This window comes from Orbicella faveolata, unplaced genomic scaffold (genome assembly GCF_042242905.1).
Source record: "Orbicella faveolata isolate gen_17 unplaced genomic scaffold, um_ofav_v1 contig_1, whole genome shotgun sequence".
In the NCBI taxonomy this organism is placed as follows: Eukaryota; Metazoa; Cnidaria; class Anthozoa; order Scleractinia; family Merulinidae; genus Orbicella; species Orbicella faveolata.
Window position 1 is genome coordinate 29,358,788 of NW_028301536.1, and position 18,165 is coordinate 29,376,952.

The following is an 18,165-nucleotide window of genomic DNA, read 5'->3' on the forward strand; positions in this document are numbered from 1 at the left end:
AGTTTGCAATCGTCTTGCTTCAAAGGACTTAAAGATTTTACTTTATTGAGGTCTTCATCGGTTTTGTTCTCGACATGCAGTAGACGTTGTTTTAATTCCAGTGAAATGAATTCATCCCTTGAATATTATCTCATTGAATTAAAACAAAACGTTGCCTTAATCATTTCAGTTCAAATACTTTATTCTTGGCATATAGAAACAACCACAAAAATGTTGTAGATATTGTGATATTTCAAAAGATATTCTCCATGCCTAAAGATTTATCTGAAATACTTTTCAGTCTTGCTGAAGTCTGACCAATGCGCTTGCCAATCAACGCACAAACTGAAATTCTAGACTTCCTGGATTGAGTTTCTTTATAACATTTAAGAGTTATTTAAAATGCTTGCTGACTGTCCACGATTTCTCTGTCCACGGTTCTTACATTGTGATGCACCACCAATTTCTCCGTTAGGTAGACTGTTACAAAGACGACCAGTTAGCAAAACAATTTAATAGCCATCTTGGCAAATTGATCGCTTAAAGCTTCATCCCACAGCTAACAGTATAGAGGCTTGAGTACTACTTGTAAGAGCATAATCAAAATGACACAAGCACGCCCTCTGGTCCTATAATTTCAGAAAGTACATCAACTTCATTTTAACTTTTCTAAAAAAATTCATCGATTGATTGATTGATTCCTCACCAATCTACCTCATGCCAAATGGCACATGGTCTCATTCAGTTTAAATTTTCTTGTTTAATTTCATATTAGTGAATTTTCTATAGTCAGGAAGTCATCTCCTTACTTCGTTCCCCGAATGCAATTCAGTGCATGCCTTTATTACGAGTTATGTATGTATGGTTCTCATATAATCGCCCAGATCGTTTCGATCGTCGCGATCGTTTGCAACCGCCGAGTTAATCAGAGGCGATCCAAGCGATTGGGAGCGATAAAGGGATTTTCATATAATCGCCCCAATCGTCTGGTATGAGCAAAGCGCGCGGTCAAGGCCTAGGCCTGATGGAACGCTCTTTCGTTTCTTCAAGTAACGTCATCCCCTCTCTGCCTTGGGGACATCCAAACCAAACTTTTCTCCTATAGCTTTCCAAGAGTTAAACCTAATATATTTATTTTAATTTGTAGTCGTTTAAATACTTGCTGTATATAATCTCGTATTTTTGGACTTCTTCCATGAACAATGCCTGATTAAACTCTAATGTTTCAATGACCATGTTGGTTGTGAGGCCGTGTTGAGTCCTGGATAATACTGATGCACCATGGGACAGTTTGGATCGCTTCGATTGTCTCCCAGTGAGAAAGTAGTTCTCATAAAATCGTTCACGATCGCCCCGGTCTGCGACCAATCGCCCGGATAGAACACGGACGATCCAAGCGATCGCGATCGCCCTAATCGCTACCAGCATTAACAATCATCTGTGTAAGACCACTTTTTGAAGTGACAGCGGTGATTGAAATGATCGGGGCCATAATATGAGAACCAGCTTTAAGCGTTCTCCTACGTCGTTAGCCTTGCGGCAATCAGCTGGCACGTGCCAGTGTTGGACATTTACACAGACTTGTTCTCTAGGAGCTTGAGCTCAGTGAACATCGGCGAAGATTCTCAAGGTTTTAGTGAGTAAAAATTAGAAAAGTCAGGGAGATTATGGAAAGAAAAGATAAATGAGACTCAGCAGTCGTTTTTCACAACAGAAATGTAATACTGGATCTTATTTAGGTGTTGCCGTACCGTGTGTTAACTTCCGTTCTAGCATCTCTCGCGCTTTCCACATTCCGGGTAGGATATATAAAAAAAAAAAAAAACTAACTAGCACTACTCTAAAAAACAATGTCAGTTCACTGAAGAAAAGTTCACGCGCCATGCTTCAAGGTGGCCCAATCCTGAAATGTGATTATTTTCTGCCAAATGATGGGTTTCTATTTTTTTTTTTTTTTTACAAAAATAGTTAAAGTTTTTGAAACGGTGGAAATGGTTGATTGAATTATGCTCTGTCGGCCAACGTTTATTAAACGTCGTTTACTCGAATATTGTTTTAACGGGTTACTTGTGAAGTTGCACCGTACATTGAAAAAGAAAAACTGGATATTATCGGAGTAGTGACAATAGCAAATAGTTATTATTGTTAGCGACGAGAGAAAACGTTTCAGTGGATGATTCTGGTTTTCTTTCAGACTGCAATGGCGTCACTACACTTGTTGCTGTTTCTGCAGCTAGCCATTGCTGCTCTTTTCTTTCAACAGAGCAATGGTAAGTTCTCAAAAGATTCTAGATCCTTTCTGCAAAAGAACGAGAACAACAATGTTCAAGAATGGTTATTCAACCCAGGGTCCTTCTGGATACCAACCATGATGTTGAATGGGCCACCCTAGCTAAATAAAGGTTTTTCTCACTTACAGTTACCCAGTAAAACGAAAATAACGAATACGGTAGTTCATAAATAGCTGTGTCTCAATGGATAATGCTTATGGAGAAAAGTGAGTCACTCTTTTGCTTGCAGCATGATGTTCAGTCTACTCTCTTTATTGTTTTAATTAATAGTTACTCAAAAGAACTATTTCATACCATCCAACCGATCTAATCGTAGAAAATTGATTCGAACTTAGATAAAGACTTTCAACATCAATTAACTTTATTTTAACAGGAGCCTTGTGTAGACGACCGGTTGATATCGCCTTTGCAATAGATGCCTCGGGCAGTGTGGGAAGTTGGGGATATTACCAAGAAAAGACCTTTGTACGCAATACCATCGCCAGATTCGGAATCTCGCGCTCAGCCACGCACGCCGCGGTCATAGTTTACAGCACGAGTGCGCAGGTCGCGATATCGCTCACTCAGTACACCAGCTACTCGAGATTCTACTATGCCGTACAACGAATTCCTTACACTAGAGGACTGACAAGGATTGATTTAGCACTGAAAGTGGCAGCCGAACAAGTGTTTTCGGATGATGGCGGTGTACGGAGTAATGCCCCCAAAATACTGGTGCTGATGACGGACGGTTTTCAAACTCGTACCAGGGATTCCTTACCGCTTGACAAGGCGGTGCTGCCTTTGAAAGCTCAAGGCGTGCAAGTGTACGCTTTGGCTATAGGACAATACACCAAAGAATATGAATTGAGGTTAATCGTGGAGAAGTCATCACATATTTTTCGATCCAGCAAGTTTAGTGGTCTAAAGAGAGTGACAGGAAGATTGGCAGTAACCACATGTAGAAATGGTGAGTATGCACTGCAGTAAAAATCAAACCGTTCATGATTAATTTTCTGTCTTCTGACACGTGCTCTATTGAGATTAGTTACAAATTCATCACATGCTAGCTCGCGCTTCGTTTTTTTTTTTTTCTCAAACCGTTTACTTTCAACGAATTGTTTATATCGCTCCTTGTTTCTGGATCGTTGACATCGTTCTTCCCGTACTTATTTAATTCAAATCTCAAATGCAAACGACCAAAAAAGTAAAATATTCCTATGTTAGTTAAATCAGTTTTAGTTACGACGAGATTAACGCCAACTTTTTTCTTCCAACTAACAGCTCTCCCTGTGGCATTTGCGATCTATCCACTGAACACGCAAACCCGGGGAAGGGACATCAGCGCACGAAGAGCCCCCACGGGGTATTTAAGTTCAGTAACCAGTGCAATGGGGCCGTATGGGAGACCTGAGGGATCTTTTTATCTACAAGGAACACCCAACAGCTACATCGACTTCCCTAATTCAGCTACAGGAAAACTAGACACGTGGACGTCAATTTCTATATTTTTATGGGTTTACCCCGAGGAAAAACCCGGCCCGATCGTCAACTATCGAAAAAGCGGGCACGGTCTTGGTCTTTGGCTGTCAGGCACGCGTGTGCTTGAGGGTCGTGTTTACAGTCGTCGAAATTACTACAGAAGAAAACTGCACTTTACTCATTTCGTGCCAAGAAGATGGTATTATGTGGGTCTCATGTACGATAACACCCACGGATATGCAACCTTGTGGGTCAACGGACGGGTGGTAGGATGATTTCCATTGTACATATTTGAAAAATGTATAAATATCATTAATAACTCCCTATTTAAACTATGGTTCATGTGCATGAGGTTACTGCTCCCAAACACATTTAAAACGATAGCTAGTGTTACAAAAACGCGCATTGCGCTTAATTTTCTTCGCGAGAACACCAGAGAACAGGCAGTTCCCGTATTTCTTAAGGCCAATTGCCTTCCAGTGTTATTCTTGTTTTTCCACCAGTTTTACTACTTGATGTATGATGCGCACAAAAAAAGCCTGAATTAAATTAAATTCAGTACAATACATAACTAACTATAACACCAGATCATCCACGAATGAGCGCTTCTATGTAAAATTTTCAAGAACAGAGAAAACGATAAAATCCTTTAAAAGGATATCCTTTATGCATCAGATAAGCAAATTTTACCCCAAGCCTCCCTATTAAGGCGGGACGTAACCTAAAATTCTCAAAGAAATTCGAGGTTTTGCTATTCACGGAACTCGAACCATAAGGTATTGAAGTTTTATTTTGACAAGTACTGTTACTTTACGTTTAAAGCTCGTTTTCTCAAAACGAGTTATTTTCGCCTTCGAGAAAAGATATCTTGAAAAGGATTAATTCAATTGAGCTAAAATTTTCAGGATTTGTTGTTCTTAGTGCGTTCTGTGGGATAAGCATAGAACTTTTCCATGCAGTGCATTCTGTCGAAGTTATCTATTGAAACGTATGCTAGATTTACTGTGAGATTTAACTGGTCATCACTTCGTGTATTTTTAACTTTTCAAAAATCTCTATGCTTATCCCAGGAAGCTATTTGTTTTCTTTTATAAAATGTAAAAAATTATTCCTTTTGATCAGTTCTTGTAGGAGTTATCTTTTCTCAAGTAAGCCCTGGCATTCACCAGCAGGTGGCAGATTTAATCAGCCGGTGTCAGGTTACAATACAGTTACAGGGTACAGAAATACTTTTTCCATAATTTTTGGTCTTTAAGCTTTTTAAAAATGTATACTTTGCCATGGTTTGGAGTTAAATCTTAGCCGCGAGAAAATGTTTAAAACATGGTGTTGTTTCAAGTCCCACCTTAAAATGCAAATTAAAAATTGTGTCCTAGACAAATTCAGAAAGCAGCAAAGACGAAAAGAATACCCTATTGAAAACAACACAGTGGTGCCTGAGGTTTGAGAAAATTTCTCGTAAACGAGGCTTGGTGGTGAAGTTTGAGCATGTGACGTAATCGCGCATACGACTTATTCACTGGTAATTAAGCTTTAGTTAAAACGTCATAATAAAACGAATTCAAAACAAGGGATGCTAGAGTGGGGATTACACACGGAGGGGCTTATAACCGGATGTATTTTTTGGTTTAGCGGTAGATGGGTTCATAAGCGGGGGCCTTATAAGTGGGGGGAGAGGGGGGGGGAGGGCTTATAGGCGACAGTTTACGGGGTTTATTAACAATAGGTTTAGAGACAGACAAAAATTACTTTACGAGATTATCTGAATACTAACTAGTAGCTCTGATTTTCAAAGAATTCCAGCAAGTCTTTTTTCTTTTGCATTTATTTGATGTTTCAGGTTTTTCGTACAACAATGAGCCGAATACACCTGGCTACCCAGCATTCCATTCGAATGGGTGCCGTGAGTGGTGTTAATCAGTATTTTAGAGGTCGGGTCACGTGCCTGCAAATATATGGAATGATGTTGACCTCCAATCAGATAGCGACCATAAAGAAGAAGTGTGCTGCTAGGGACCGTAAGTGGCTTAATGTAATCTCTATGCAATCAGTGTATTTAACAATTATTCCACGAGCGTGCGTTAGATAAGAGATGGTTGATAGCCGACCAGGCGAGAAGCATCGAGTTGGCTATAACCATCTCATATCTAACAAGCGTGAGTGGAAAAATTTTTTGTAATTAAAAACGCCCCTAAAATGTAGAAACAAATTAAAATAAAAATAAAAGCGCCCCAAGGAATCACGCGTACGCTAACCATTTGTGTAGAGCAAGGTATAATGGCTCATATACCATGATGGCTAAGCCAATGAAAACTCTTGAACTGCATTATCCAATGATCCAGTTTTTAATATAATAATGTATTGTTGAATTGCATTCCTTTGAATAACCATTTTCTCTTCCTCTTATATCAAGACTTTTCTTTGTATAATTTCAGAGAAAGATCCTTGTCTTTCCAGCCCATGTAAAAATGGCGGAAGCTGTATCTTCGATTCAAAAGATAAAACTGGTTATCGTTGTCGCTGTAAACCTGGTTATCGTGGGCATAGATGTGAAGGTAATAAATCAATCAATCAATCAATCAATAAATACATAAACAAATAAATTTCACTTCGTTTTCTCTGTCACTTCTGGTTAAAGAAATTATCCTTGTGGCTGCTGAAAAAAAAAAGCAGCCTGCTGATTGCAATTGCAAGGATAGTATTAATCACTTTAAACTCTCTATCCGCTGTCCATTACTTATTATGTGGCTTGTGTTTGTAGCCGATATAACGTGCGCTCTGATTGGCCAATTCTAGAGCATTTTTCTCTCGTGATGTCCACGAGCCGATTACGGGCCTGCAAGAGCAAAGCAAAAAGCCATATAATAAACAACTTGTTAACCTCGATTGTTCGGTAAAGATCTCAATCCTTGGCCTTGCCGTATTGACCTCGCTATTGTTTGGGCAATAAGGCAAGGCGGTCTCACTCACGGCACGGTTAACAAGTAGTTATTAATATCGCCGTAATTTGCCCGTTCCTCGTTTGTTATTCTCTTTACTGTAAGGCAAAATTAAATTTGGATTGGCGTATTAAACTTAGTTTGATTAAGATTAATTTATCAGGCTATTTTACTATTGCTGGAGCTGGAGTTTAATATTTAGGCGCATAAAAAACGAAAAAGACTGTCCAAGGTATATTACGAACCTATTACCTAGAAATGCAGATAACAGGAGTGTCACCAGAGCTAACCGCTATGGAATGTGTAATTTGGTGTGTCCACGTTATAATAGGGAAACTGAAGGGAGGGGGAGTACTTTTCAAGTTCGTGGGTTTAAGCTTTGGAATGCGATTCACTCGATAAGAAAGACACCGTTGACGCCTTTAAAACTGCTCTTAAAAAATACTTTTTAGCCTAGTTTCTACGCTACGTGTATAAATGTCTTTTCATCAGAGAATTCTGATGTATATACTTTCTCTCATTTTCTAGTATTTTACATTTTTAATTTGCTGTATTTGTCTTAGTATTATTATTAGAGTAGAACCTCTATTAAGCGCTCCCCTATTAAGGGGCTAACTTTTATCTGGCAGCCAGCGGCCAAAGTCCCAGACAAATTGTCAGCTATACACTGTAATAAAAACCTCTATTCAACGGCCACCTCTATTAAGCGGGCGACCAGCTCTTGCCGTCCCAAGCGTGATTTTGTTTTCTTCTATACCTCTATTAAACGGCCAGGAAGATTTGAAGTAGGACGTTTTTAGCCAGATAAATCTAAAAGTATGACAATGTGGAAAAGTGATCGTTTCTTTGGCTTTTGTTGACGTTATGGACCGTATTATAACCATTATTGTTCTACTTTTTCTCCACTTGCATTTGTTTGTACTTATATATTTGATAAAGTGAAAACTGGACCACGCCCAATGTTGTTTTCGGGTGAACCTCTATTAAACGGCCACCTCTATTAAGCGGCCAGTTGTCTCGTCCCCGAGAGTGGCCGCTTAACAGAGGTTTGACTGTATTTGTAATTTAGATTGAGGGCCACTGGTTTATCAGTTTTTACTGTCGTGTGCTACACTCAAAAAATAAAATTGTTACCTTACAGGAATACCTACAACAAGACCAACGGGAAGACCTACCACTAGATTAACAGGTAACCATTCCTTATCTTTAATTTTCTTCTTTTATATGAAAGCAACAGGCTAGAATAGATACAATGGAAACGAAAAAACGTGTTAAGGTAACGGACAACAGTTCTTCCAATAACCATGTGTTACTGTGGATAATAAGTACTAAGTGAAGTGTGATCATCGCAGTAAATTTTCCAATTCAAGCAACTGGAAAGAAGAAGCCTGAAAAAAATCAGGGCTTCAACGGGATTCGAACCCGTGACCTCCGCGATACCGGTGCGATGCTCTACCAACTGAGCTATGAAGCCACACACTGGGAGCGAGGTCAATTAATTGAGTTCATATCTTCCCGTGAGTGAAATGATGTGAAGTATATATGAAATAATTCATATTTGAACTGCGGTAGTAGATGAAAGTGAAGTGTGATCATCGCAGTAAATTTTCCAATTTAAGCAACTGGAAAGAAGAAGCCTGAAAAAAATCAGGGCTTCAACGGGATTCGAACCCGTGACCTCCGCGATACCGGTGCGATGCTCTACCAACTGAGCTATGAAGCCACACATTGGGAGCGAGGTCAATTAATTGAGTTCATATCTTCCCGTGAGTGAAATGATGTGAAGTATATATGAAATAATTCATATTTGAACTGCGGTAGTAGATGAAAGTGAAGTGTGATCATCGCAGTAAATTTTCCAATTTAAGCAACTGGAAAGAAGAAGCCTGAAAAAAATCAGGGCTTCAACGGGATTCGAACCCGTGACCTCCGCGATACCGGTGCGATGCTCTACCAACTGAGCTATGAAGCCACACATTGGGAGCGAGGTCAATTAATTGAGTTCACATCTTCCCGTGAGTGAAATGATGTGAAGTATATATGAAATAATTCATATTTGAACTGCGGTAGTAGATGAAAGTGAAGTGTGATCATCGCAGTAAATTTTCCAATTTAAGCAACTGGAAAGAAGAAGCCTGAAAAAAATCAGGGCTTCAACGGGATTCGAACCCGTGACCTCCGCGATACCGGTGCGATGCTCTACCAACTGAGCTATGAAGCCACACATTGGGAGCGAGGTCAATTAATTGAGTTCACATCTTCCCGTGAGTGAAATGATGTGAAGTATATATGAAATAATTCATATTTGAACTGCGGTAGTAGATGAAAGTGAAGTGTGATCATCGCAGTAAATTTTCCAATTTAAGCAACTGGAAAGAAGAAGCCTGAAAAAAATCAGGGCTTCAACGGGATTCGAACCCGTGACCTCCGCGATACCGGTGCGATGCTCCCAATGTGTGGCTTCATAGCTCAGTTGGTAGAGCATCGCACCGGTATCGCGGAGGTCACGGGTTCGAATCCCGTTGAAGCCCTGATTTTTTTCAGGCTTCTTCTTTCCAGTTGCTTAAATTGGAAAATTTACTGCGATGATCACACTTCACTTTCATCTACTACCGCAGTTCAAATATGAATTATTTCATATATACTTCACATCATTTCACTCACGGGAAGATATGAACTCAATTAATTGACCTCGCTCCCAATGTGTGGCTTCATAGCTCAGTTGGTAGAGCATCGCACCGGTATCGCGGAGGTCACGGGTTCGAATCCCGTTGAAGCCCTGATTTTTTTCAGGCTTCTTCTTTCCAGTTGCTTAAATTGGAAAATTTACTGCGATGATCACACTTCACTTTCATCTACTACCGCAGTTCAAATATGAATTATTTCATATATACTTCACATAATAAGTACTGCTGCTCCTCTTGGTTCCGGGAGACGTTGAATGAATGACAAACCCGATACGTGTTACTGATCGAACTTCAACTAACAAGTTATGTCTCTAAAAAACAGTAACATCAACACAAAAAGGAAAAGTAGGCAGTGGAAATTAATATACATTCTCAGAGTCAGGCACGATCTCTTTGAGTTGTCTTCTCATGGAATAAACTGATTTGGTTGCCTCATATTTCGTTTGATTGTATGATTAACACAATTCTTGTGACAGTAGATTTTTAGTGGGGAAACATCATGTTCTCTTTGTCTTTGTAAGGTCCAACTGTCCGAAGCGTTCCAACTACACCTGCAGGAAAGTCCACCACTCCATCTGGCACAGGACGAGTTACCACACCAGGAGTTATTACGAATATAGGTTGGTTACTTCAAAAATCAAACTTTGCATAAGTTGGATAAAAGCAATAGCATTAGGTTTAAGTTATGTGAATTTCGTCGTTTGACCAGCTCAAAGTCTTTACACTCTTTATTCATTTCTATGCATATCCTCTCACGTGTTTGTTTCTTTAAAATTTCTTATTTCCATGGAAAATTCAACGGCATACATATATCTTATGAATATACTTTAAAGATATTTTAACATCTTTATTGTATTTTACGAGTTCTTTATCTTTTAACCATATATCGATCAGTGGTACATGTATGACTACATTAGAGTGTTGGTTGCTCTTGGGAATACAAGGCAAGAAAGTTTCCTGAAACAAAAACGGAAGAGGACTCTAACACCTTCTCTAAGGAGAGGGAAGATTAAATTCCATTTATATGCAGGCCATAGAAAGCCGATACAGTATTTGAAGCCATGGTATTGTAAAATTGAGTATAATAAAAGTTAATTAGAAGTCAGTTAAACGTTAAATCCTGTTTTCGTTTCAGACGGATTCAGAATAGAAGTTGTGGAGTACATCAACCGATTCCGACGACTCCACGGCGCAGGCCCGCTTATCCTCTCGACTCGCATTTCCATAGCCGCTCAGAACTGGGCGCAAACGTTGCTCAGTCGTGGCACCACGTCGATAGATCCGAACACGAGTTACGGCACGAATGTCTTCTCAAAGGTTGGTGCTCAAACGGGATTGGCTCAAACGTCTGTGGTCACATGGTACACTTCAGTGAAGCATTATGACTGGGCGAGACGACAGTTAAAAGTTCTCGCGTTGCCTTTCATTCACCTTATATGGCTCTCAAGTAACTTTGTAGGCGTTGGATTGACCAGGTCGCGAACTGCAAAGTTTTTTGTTGTGGTGTACTTTGACCCAATGCCGGGAAATAAACCACCATCTTTACTGAAAGACAACGTTCTACCATACACAGGTACATTCACAAAATAAGTCAAAGTAACTCTAGTAAAACGGACCTGAATGTCTCAAAGGTGACCTTTTTATCTTAGCTCTTGACATGTCTTGCGTATTATTCTTATCCTCTTATTTTTTTTTTGTTCTGCTTAAGTTAAAGCATTTTCAAGATTTACATTCCTTTAATTGACTAGTCACTATGTAATCCTGTTAGTTAATTACATTCTTCAATTCCCTTTTATTAATTAGTCAACAAGACGTAATCGAGGACATTTTATAATGAGATTTGCTTTCTCTGATCTAACTACCTTACGTTTTGAATTTTTTTAGATGTGTTCATCCTGCTGCAGAGTGGTGAGTCATGTTTTTATATTTCTTATATTTTATATTTTCGTAATGCATCCGTAGAGTTGCTGAATGGCACCTGGCTTATTAATCTTTATTCTCCAACATGAAATTTGGCAAAATTGTAATTATCTAGTGGCATTCGTCTTCTGCTCTATTCACAACATTTGTTTGATTATTTACAGTATCCTCATTTAGCACAGTACTGATGATAAATATTCTGACCCAGTGAATTATTTATTTTATTTCATTTTCTCTGTAAATTAAATTAAATCAAATTAGCCAGGCTCTAGAGAGCGGTCTTCATATGAGTGTCCAATAGCGATTGGTTTTGCATCAACTACGCTACACGATTGGCTTAAAAAAAAACTCGCGCCACTATGTCATCCAATCAAAAGTAAAACCAAAACCCATTGTGACTCGCTCGCACTCTTTTTCCCGCGTTTCACGTCAGCTATATGAAATTACTTCGAGTTTTGATTGGTTAACTGTATTCTTGTCTGTGTCCTTTGAAATTGGTTTTGGTTTTACGACACTCAATTGTAAACCGCTCTATACATACAAGACTGAGACGTTGTTTAACACTGTGCTGTTTATTTAATAGCCATAGTGTCTTGCAACCCTGGCTATACGAATGAAGACGGCACTTGTTACAAGTATCACTCAGACAAGCAGAATTGGGACGGAGCATTGTTCCAGAGCGCAAAGGAAAACGCTACCTTGATATCGTTTCACAAGACATCAGAGGAAACTTTCGTACAGAAACTGGTCCCTACAGGAAAAACAGGTTTAATTTGGACAGGCCTGAACGATCTGATTACTGAGGGAACTTATACTTGGTCTGACGGCACCAGCGTCGAATACACCAGCTGGAAAGTAAACGAACCAACTGGATCAAAAGAGGATTGTGTTTGCATTGAAATGTCCAGTTACGGCACCATGTCCGATGCTCCATGTACTGAGCCTCATACTTACATTTCAAGGCAACCACTTGAAGGTGAGGGCTTCACTTCAAGATTATTGATAATTTTTGAGATAGATTTTTTATAATAGGAACAAACATATTTTCTTGTAGTGACCACCGTTCGTACGAAGTGGAATGCTATTTGATCGGACTGGGAAACGTAATCGTTTCCTTTCTTTCCCTTTTTTTTAAACTGCATACACAAAAGAAAAAGATCTCAATGAATGAATGATATATGTTTGCCACAACCTGATGATCCATCCTCGCCCTTCCTAAAATTAATACTTGCAAATAAACACGAAAGATACCAAGACAGATTTACAGCTAATAACAAAGACAAGACAAAAAGACAAGTATGAACTAAAGCAATAATTTTCATTCACGAAGTCGTTGTCTTCGTTTGAAAAAACATTTCAGGTCTCATAACATACCGAGTGAAACTTCAGCTAGTTTCCTTACTGTGGACAGATGACTATAGCCAAACGACCACACTATCGTATATGGAGCTGAAACAAAAGATAGAAACACTGGTAGGCATATAGGGCCGTAAATGAATAATTGATTCCCTTTACATCACCGCAGCTAGCTAGCGTTACAAATTACCTCAACATAGTGTATTGCGCACCCCAAGACATTGTGGACCTTTTAGGGATAATGTAAACAAAAGACCAGCCAACTTCAGAAGTGGCATTCTTGAGACCCGGGACCCCCCTCCCCTTGACCACCTGGTCACTCCGGCTCCTCCTCCTGGTGCAGTTAATAAAATTTATCCCTAAGCCTGAGTACCTTACCAGCTAGGCTGACGCAATCATTATCTAGCTCTGGTTTTCGTTACACGTAACCATAACTTTGTTGCATTTCTTTCGTTGCAATTGTATCTTCCAAGAAAAAAAAAAACAATACAAGAACAATAGCCAGAGCTTGATTGCTTGACCCATCGGCTTTATCATGATCATCATGCATCATACAACATGAAGGGCTGCAAAGAACGTTCAAACTTTCTAGATGGACAATGTCGATATAGCAAATATTTCCTATTTGTATGGTTATTATTTATCTTTTTTACAATCTTCTTTTCAGCTGTTGGAAATTTTTAAAATCGACACTACTTTTGTATCGGGATACGTCGAAGAGTTCACGTAAGTAACAGTTCAAGCCGCAATATTACTGAATTGAATAATTTTCAAAGCGAATCTGTTCAATAATGGTGATGTTTACAAATAATATATTATTTCTTATTTGAAATTTAAAAAATAGTAAAAGTACGAAGCCATCCCCTCAAACATCAACCAAACCAACAAAGCCCGGAATAACGACACCTGGTTCCCAGACCACCACATCGTCTGTCTCCGTTGCAACTGGCAGACCAACGACCAGACCAACACTGTTTTCACCAGGAACCACGCAGGCCACAACTCCGGCTTCAAAGCCAACTTCGAGTGGGACCTCCAAGTAGGTTGCTATTTAGTTTTTGTCAGCCAATTAAACGATTATCATGCTACAAATTGAAGGCTGCTCAAGCATGTACGATTTTGTATTGTCATTAGGTGTGCAAACAACAGAACGACAAACCGACAGACCAACGAATAGACAGACGCGCAGGCTGAACGACAAACAGATGACATAGACAGCCTTCTTCATCAACTGCTTTATCTCTCGGTAATTTGTATTTGTCATGGTGAAATAATGGTGCCTTATAACTTGCCTTATAACTTGCCTTATGACACTCTCAGCGTGGTCGTCGAGCCAAATGACATTTCGGCAAGTGAATGAGCAGGATCATATAATGATCAGTGATACGACTCAATTTGTCATCAAAATGTGAGATGCAAAACTAGCATAAATTGCAGACGTTTACAATCCATATTCTCTCCCTACTTCACTACAAACTGTCTCAGTGGAAGTCATTGTTTTTTTAAAGACCGCTACTGGTTAAGTATATTTTTTGCTCGAATTCGCCAGTGTGAAGCCCACAGTAGCAGTGTCAACCATTCTGAAGTTTGGTCCTGGTGTAGCTCCTGACCCAACTAAGCCACTTCAAGACCATTTGAGGAAGAACCTTGGGCGACTTTCAGCTCCTCTAAATCAAAAATCGCTTATTCAGTCTGTTAGGATAGTGCATCCAGGTATGGATTTTACTTTACATTTTCTACATAGATATTATTACTGTAAAATGATAGGTTTTGCATTCGCGATCGTTGACGTGATTCTCGTTATTTCCTAAGATGTTCATGTAAACACGTTAACACAAAGCCTTTCAGATCATGACTGTCTGTAATAGCGATTTAACTCTTGATCTACCAGAAGTGGGCGGCAAGGGAAGAGTTCAGTGAAGGCTCTCTATTTTGAGAAAGGTGACCGGGAGTTTTGGCGATGCTATCAAAATAATTTTGCAAAAGCAGGTGTATTTTGCATATATATAAGAAAATGTCTTTCTTACTTTAAGTCTAAGGCAAGTGTTGCTCGTTGCAGGCGTCCCACCAGCCGTCTTGGGAACTTGCACCTCAAGCTGCCTCACAACCTGCGTCGTGTCTTGCAACCCATTCTGTTGTAACTCAAAGATAGTCGCTGCCAATAACGTCCAATACACCGGCATGCGACATGCAGTGATAGCCCAGGCAGCCCCTAAAGGATCGATTCTTCCTCGTTTGTTTAAGTACCCAATGAGCCCACAAGTTAACATGTTTCCTGCGCAAACTGTAGCTCCACAAGCCCGGCCTGTAACTGTGCCAGTAACTCTGTCCGTGAGATGTGTTCCAACCCTACAGAGACCTTGTCCACCTGGAACTCAAGCTGCCCAAACGATACGGGGATCTTATAAAATGCCTCAGCCGGGAATTCCCCGGAGAATCTTTCAGCCGCAGCCACGTCCAGTACTTGTCCAGCCACTGGTGTTGCCTGGAGCTCCTATTCTCACGCCAAAGTATTTGAATCGGATGGCTATACAACCACCAAGACCTGTACAGCTACCGTGTATCCCTAGTGCTTACAACATTTGTCCGCCTCAGATGAATCCCCCTGTAAAGGCAACGAAAGTAACAGATCCTCCACAGCATATAATTCATCTGCCACCTCCGCAGATGCAACTACCATGTATTCCTAGCCTTTACAATCCTTGTCCACCTCTCATGAGTCCCCCTGTTAAATATAAGACGACAAAAGTAACAGACCCACCACAACATATAATTCATCTGCCACCTCCGCAGATGCAACCACCATGTATTCCTAGCCTTTACAATCCTTGTCCACCTCTCATGAGTCCCCCTGTTAAATATAAGACGACAAAAGTAACAGACCCACCACAACATATAATTCATCTGCCACCTCCTCAGATGCAACCACCATGTATTTCTGGCGCTTACAATCCCTGTCCACCTCTCATGAGTCCCCGTGTTAAATATAAGACGAGAAAGATAACAGATCCACCACAGCATATAAGTCATCTGTCACCTCTTCAGACGCAGCCACCATGTATTCCTAGTGCTTACGATCCTTGTCCACCAGCGATAAATCCTCCTACCCAGACTACAAAAGTAGTGGACCCACCACAACACGTAATACATCTGCCACCCGCACCACCCGCACCTCCACCACCTTCATCAAATTTCTTTCCCATGCCATTATCTGTTCCTGTACTGTGCATTCCTCGCCCTTTCTATCCTTGCCCGCCAACGGCTGGAGCAAGAAAGCTTTCGAAACCCTCGCATATGAAAGGGAAGTCTCGAGCTGTCATGCCTAAACCAATTGTAGGTTCCTATCCAGTTCCTTATGGAAAACAACCATATTGGCAGCCTCCAGTTGCATCATATACCCCGTTTGCCCCACCAGTGATGCCTCTTTCCCTATTGCAGCGACCAGCGCAATACACACCAAATATGTATGGCTATCGTACTCCGTTTCAAGGGTATCGCCCTCCTGTATGGCCACAGGTTATGAGAAGGCCCCTGGTGACGTCCCCTTGGGTTCCAATGCCTCAGCGCCAGTATCCTCCTGTCATGAAACCAGTTCTAGATGACAAGCCAAAACAGAAACCACCTAGACCTATTCCAGCCAAAGGGCCCATTTCTCTAAAAGGCTCTATTTTAGTGTATCCGAAGCCAATACCAGCTATTCCTCCTTCTCCTCCGGCTGCGGGTCCATGTATTCCTACTATAAATAATCCCTGTCTTCCCTCTCGTCCGTATCCTATGGGACAAAACACTTTCTCCATGATGAAACCCTGCATCCCTTCCGTAGCGAATCCCTGTCTTCCAAACACAGGAAACATACCAACAAAGCCCCCAACAAAACCAGACGAGAGTGAGGCAAAACCTATCCTGTTAACAAGGCCACTGCAGGTGCAAGGGAGTGTATATTTCAATTTTCGCCCACCTCCTCAAGGATCAGCTGCCCGTTCCTCCGCCCCAGTGCCATGTGTTCCAACTGCGACTACGCCGTGTTCACCATTAATGCCACCACGTCAACCTTTTATGCCACCAAGCTACGTTGCCTCGAAGGTCCTAAATCCTTTCTCTAACCTAATGACTCCCAAAGTACCTCAGCCAGCTATTGGGGGTGTTGTTCCTGCCCTTGTCAACCCGAATGTACCAAAGATTCCTCCTGCAGCTCCACATTCAATTATTGTTCAGCTTCCTGAAATTTCCCTTCAGGCAGCCCCAGCGTCGTCTCTTCCACGGCCTTTCATTCCTCCCCAGCCGTATACACCAGTCTTTCCAAGCAATTGCCCCGTGTCATGTACTCACTTTCCAGGTGTTTTCTGTCCACCATATTGCGCAAGTTACTGTTGTAAAAACAGAGGTGGAAACCGAAAGAATACTAAGAAGAAAACAGAAAAGAAAAAGAAGGAAGTTAAAAAAGGAGGAAAGGGGACAAAAAAGAAAACTAAAAAGCAAAAGAGCATTTTGAAAGTGAAGAAAACTAAAAAGGGGTAATTTTGATTTTATTTGTTAGTAAGTCGGTACATAGTTAGTAGAGGTCGGTATAATCATTGTTTTCCAGCGGAACTAACTGAATCTATTAATGCAACAAACACACACCAGCGACAGAAGCCTCACCTGAATTCCTACAGAGGAAAATTCTTGACATTCCTCTCAGTCTCACATATGGAGAGAGAAACAAACAGCCACCGCAACTCGGGCATTTCTTCTCTAAGCATGTAAAATTATGATATGTTTTGAAAAAACAGGATTCGTTTGTAGAACGATTTAACCAGTATCAAATCTAGCTCGACATGAGTGGCTAGCTATTAGAATAGTTTAATAAATAGACATTAAAATTATTCAAGGTACCGTCCTTTTGTCGTCATTTTTACAGCTAATACTTACTAAGTAAGCTAAAACGTTCTCGAGGCGTAGTATATTCTGTTTTATATAGAAATACATTTACATTTTTATCGCTGATTTATGTTATACATCTTAGTGCTCTTGGTGCTGAAATTCATTTAAGAAAAGCATCCGTTCAAGAAATGCATGGAAAAATAAAAGACAGAGTAGTCTTCAATTAGAGTCTTAATGAAAGTTAGGGAACAAAATGAAATAATAACTTGACGTAGATGAATACCTCAATAGCACGAGAAAAGTACGGAATAGACAGATATATCTTCAGTTGTAAAGTACGTGTTAAATTCCTGACTGAGTTAGAAATGGTGTGAGTAAACTAATATAGAATACCATGGTGCTGTGAAAAGATTACTGAAGGACTATAGCGATAATCCAAAAAAATCAGTTCCCTTATTGTAGTTAAATATAAATAAATCCATGCAATTCAACGCTGAATTTGTCTGTTTTGTCATTTAAAGATTCGTCTGTCGAGTCAATAAAACAAATCTCAAACTAACGTCAATACATTCAATTGATGTTAAGAAGATTTCGCACATAATTTTGAACAAATAGAACCCATTTGATTACAGGCGAGTGATAAAATTTGGTCCAAGGCCAATAGTGCTC

At 40.2% G+C, this 18,165-nt stretch overlaps 1 protein-coding gene across 1 annotated transcript; it reads left to right on the plus strand.

The window, feature by feature from the left end:
- The first annotated feature begins 1,249 nt into the window (after positions 1-1,249).
- On the plus strand, positions 1,250-17,994 carry LOC110052859 (uncharacterized). The gene is made up of 14 exons (XM_089289815.1): positions 1,250-2,249; positions 2,644-3,219; positions 3,534-3,997; positions 5,572-5,749; positions 6,167-6,286; positions 9,879-9,977; positions 10,493-10,930; positions 11,242-11,265; positions 11,861-12,253; positions 12,638-12,750; positions 13,301-13,359; positions 13,478-13,672; positions 14,183-14,346; positions 14,693-17,994. Exons 1-14 carry the CDS (start codon positions 2,153-2,155, stop codon positions 17,149-17,151), a joined length of 5,379 nt encoding a protein of 1,792 aa, XP_089145941.1. The 5' UTR covers positions 1,250-2,152; the 3' UTR covers positions 17,152-17,994.
- Positions 17,995-18,165: the final 171 nt, after the last annotated feature.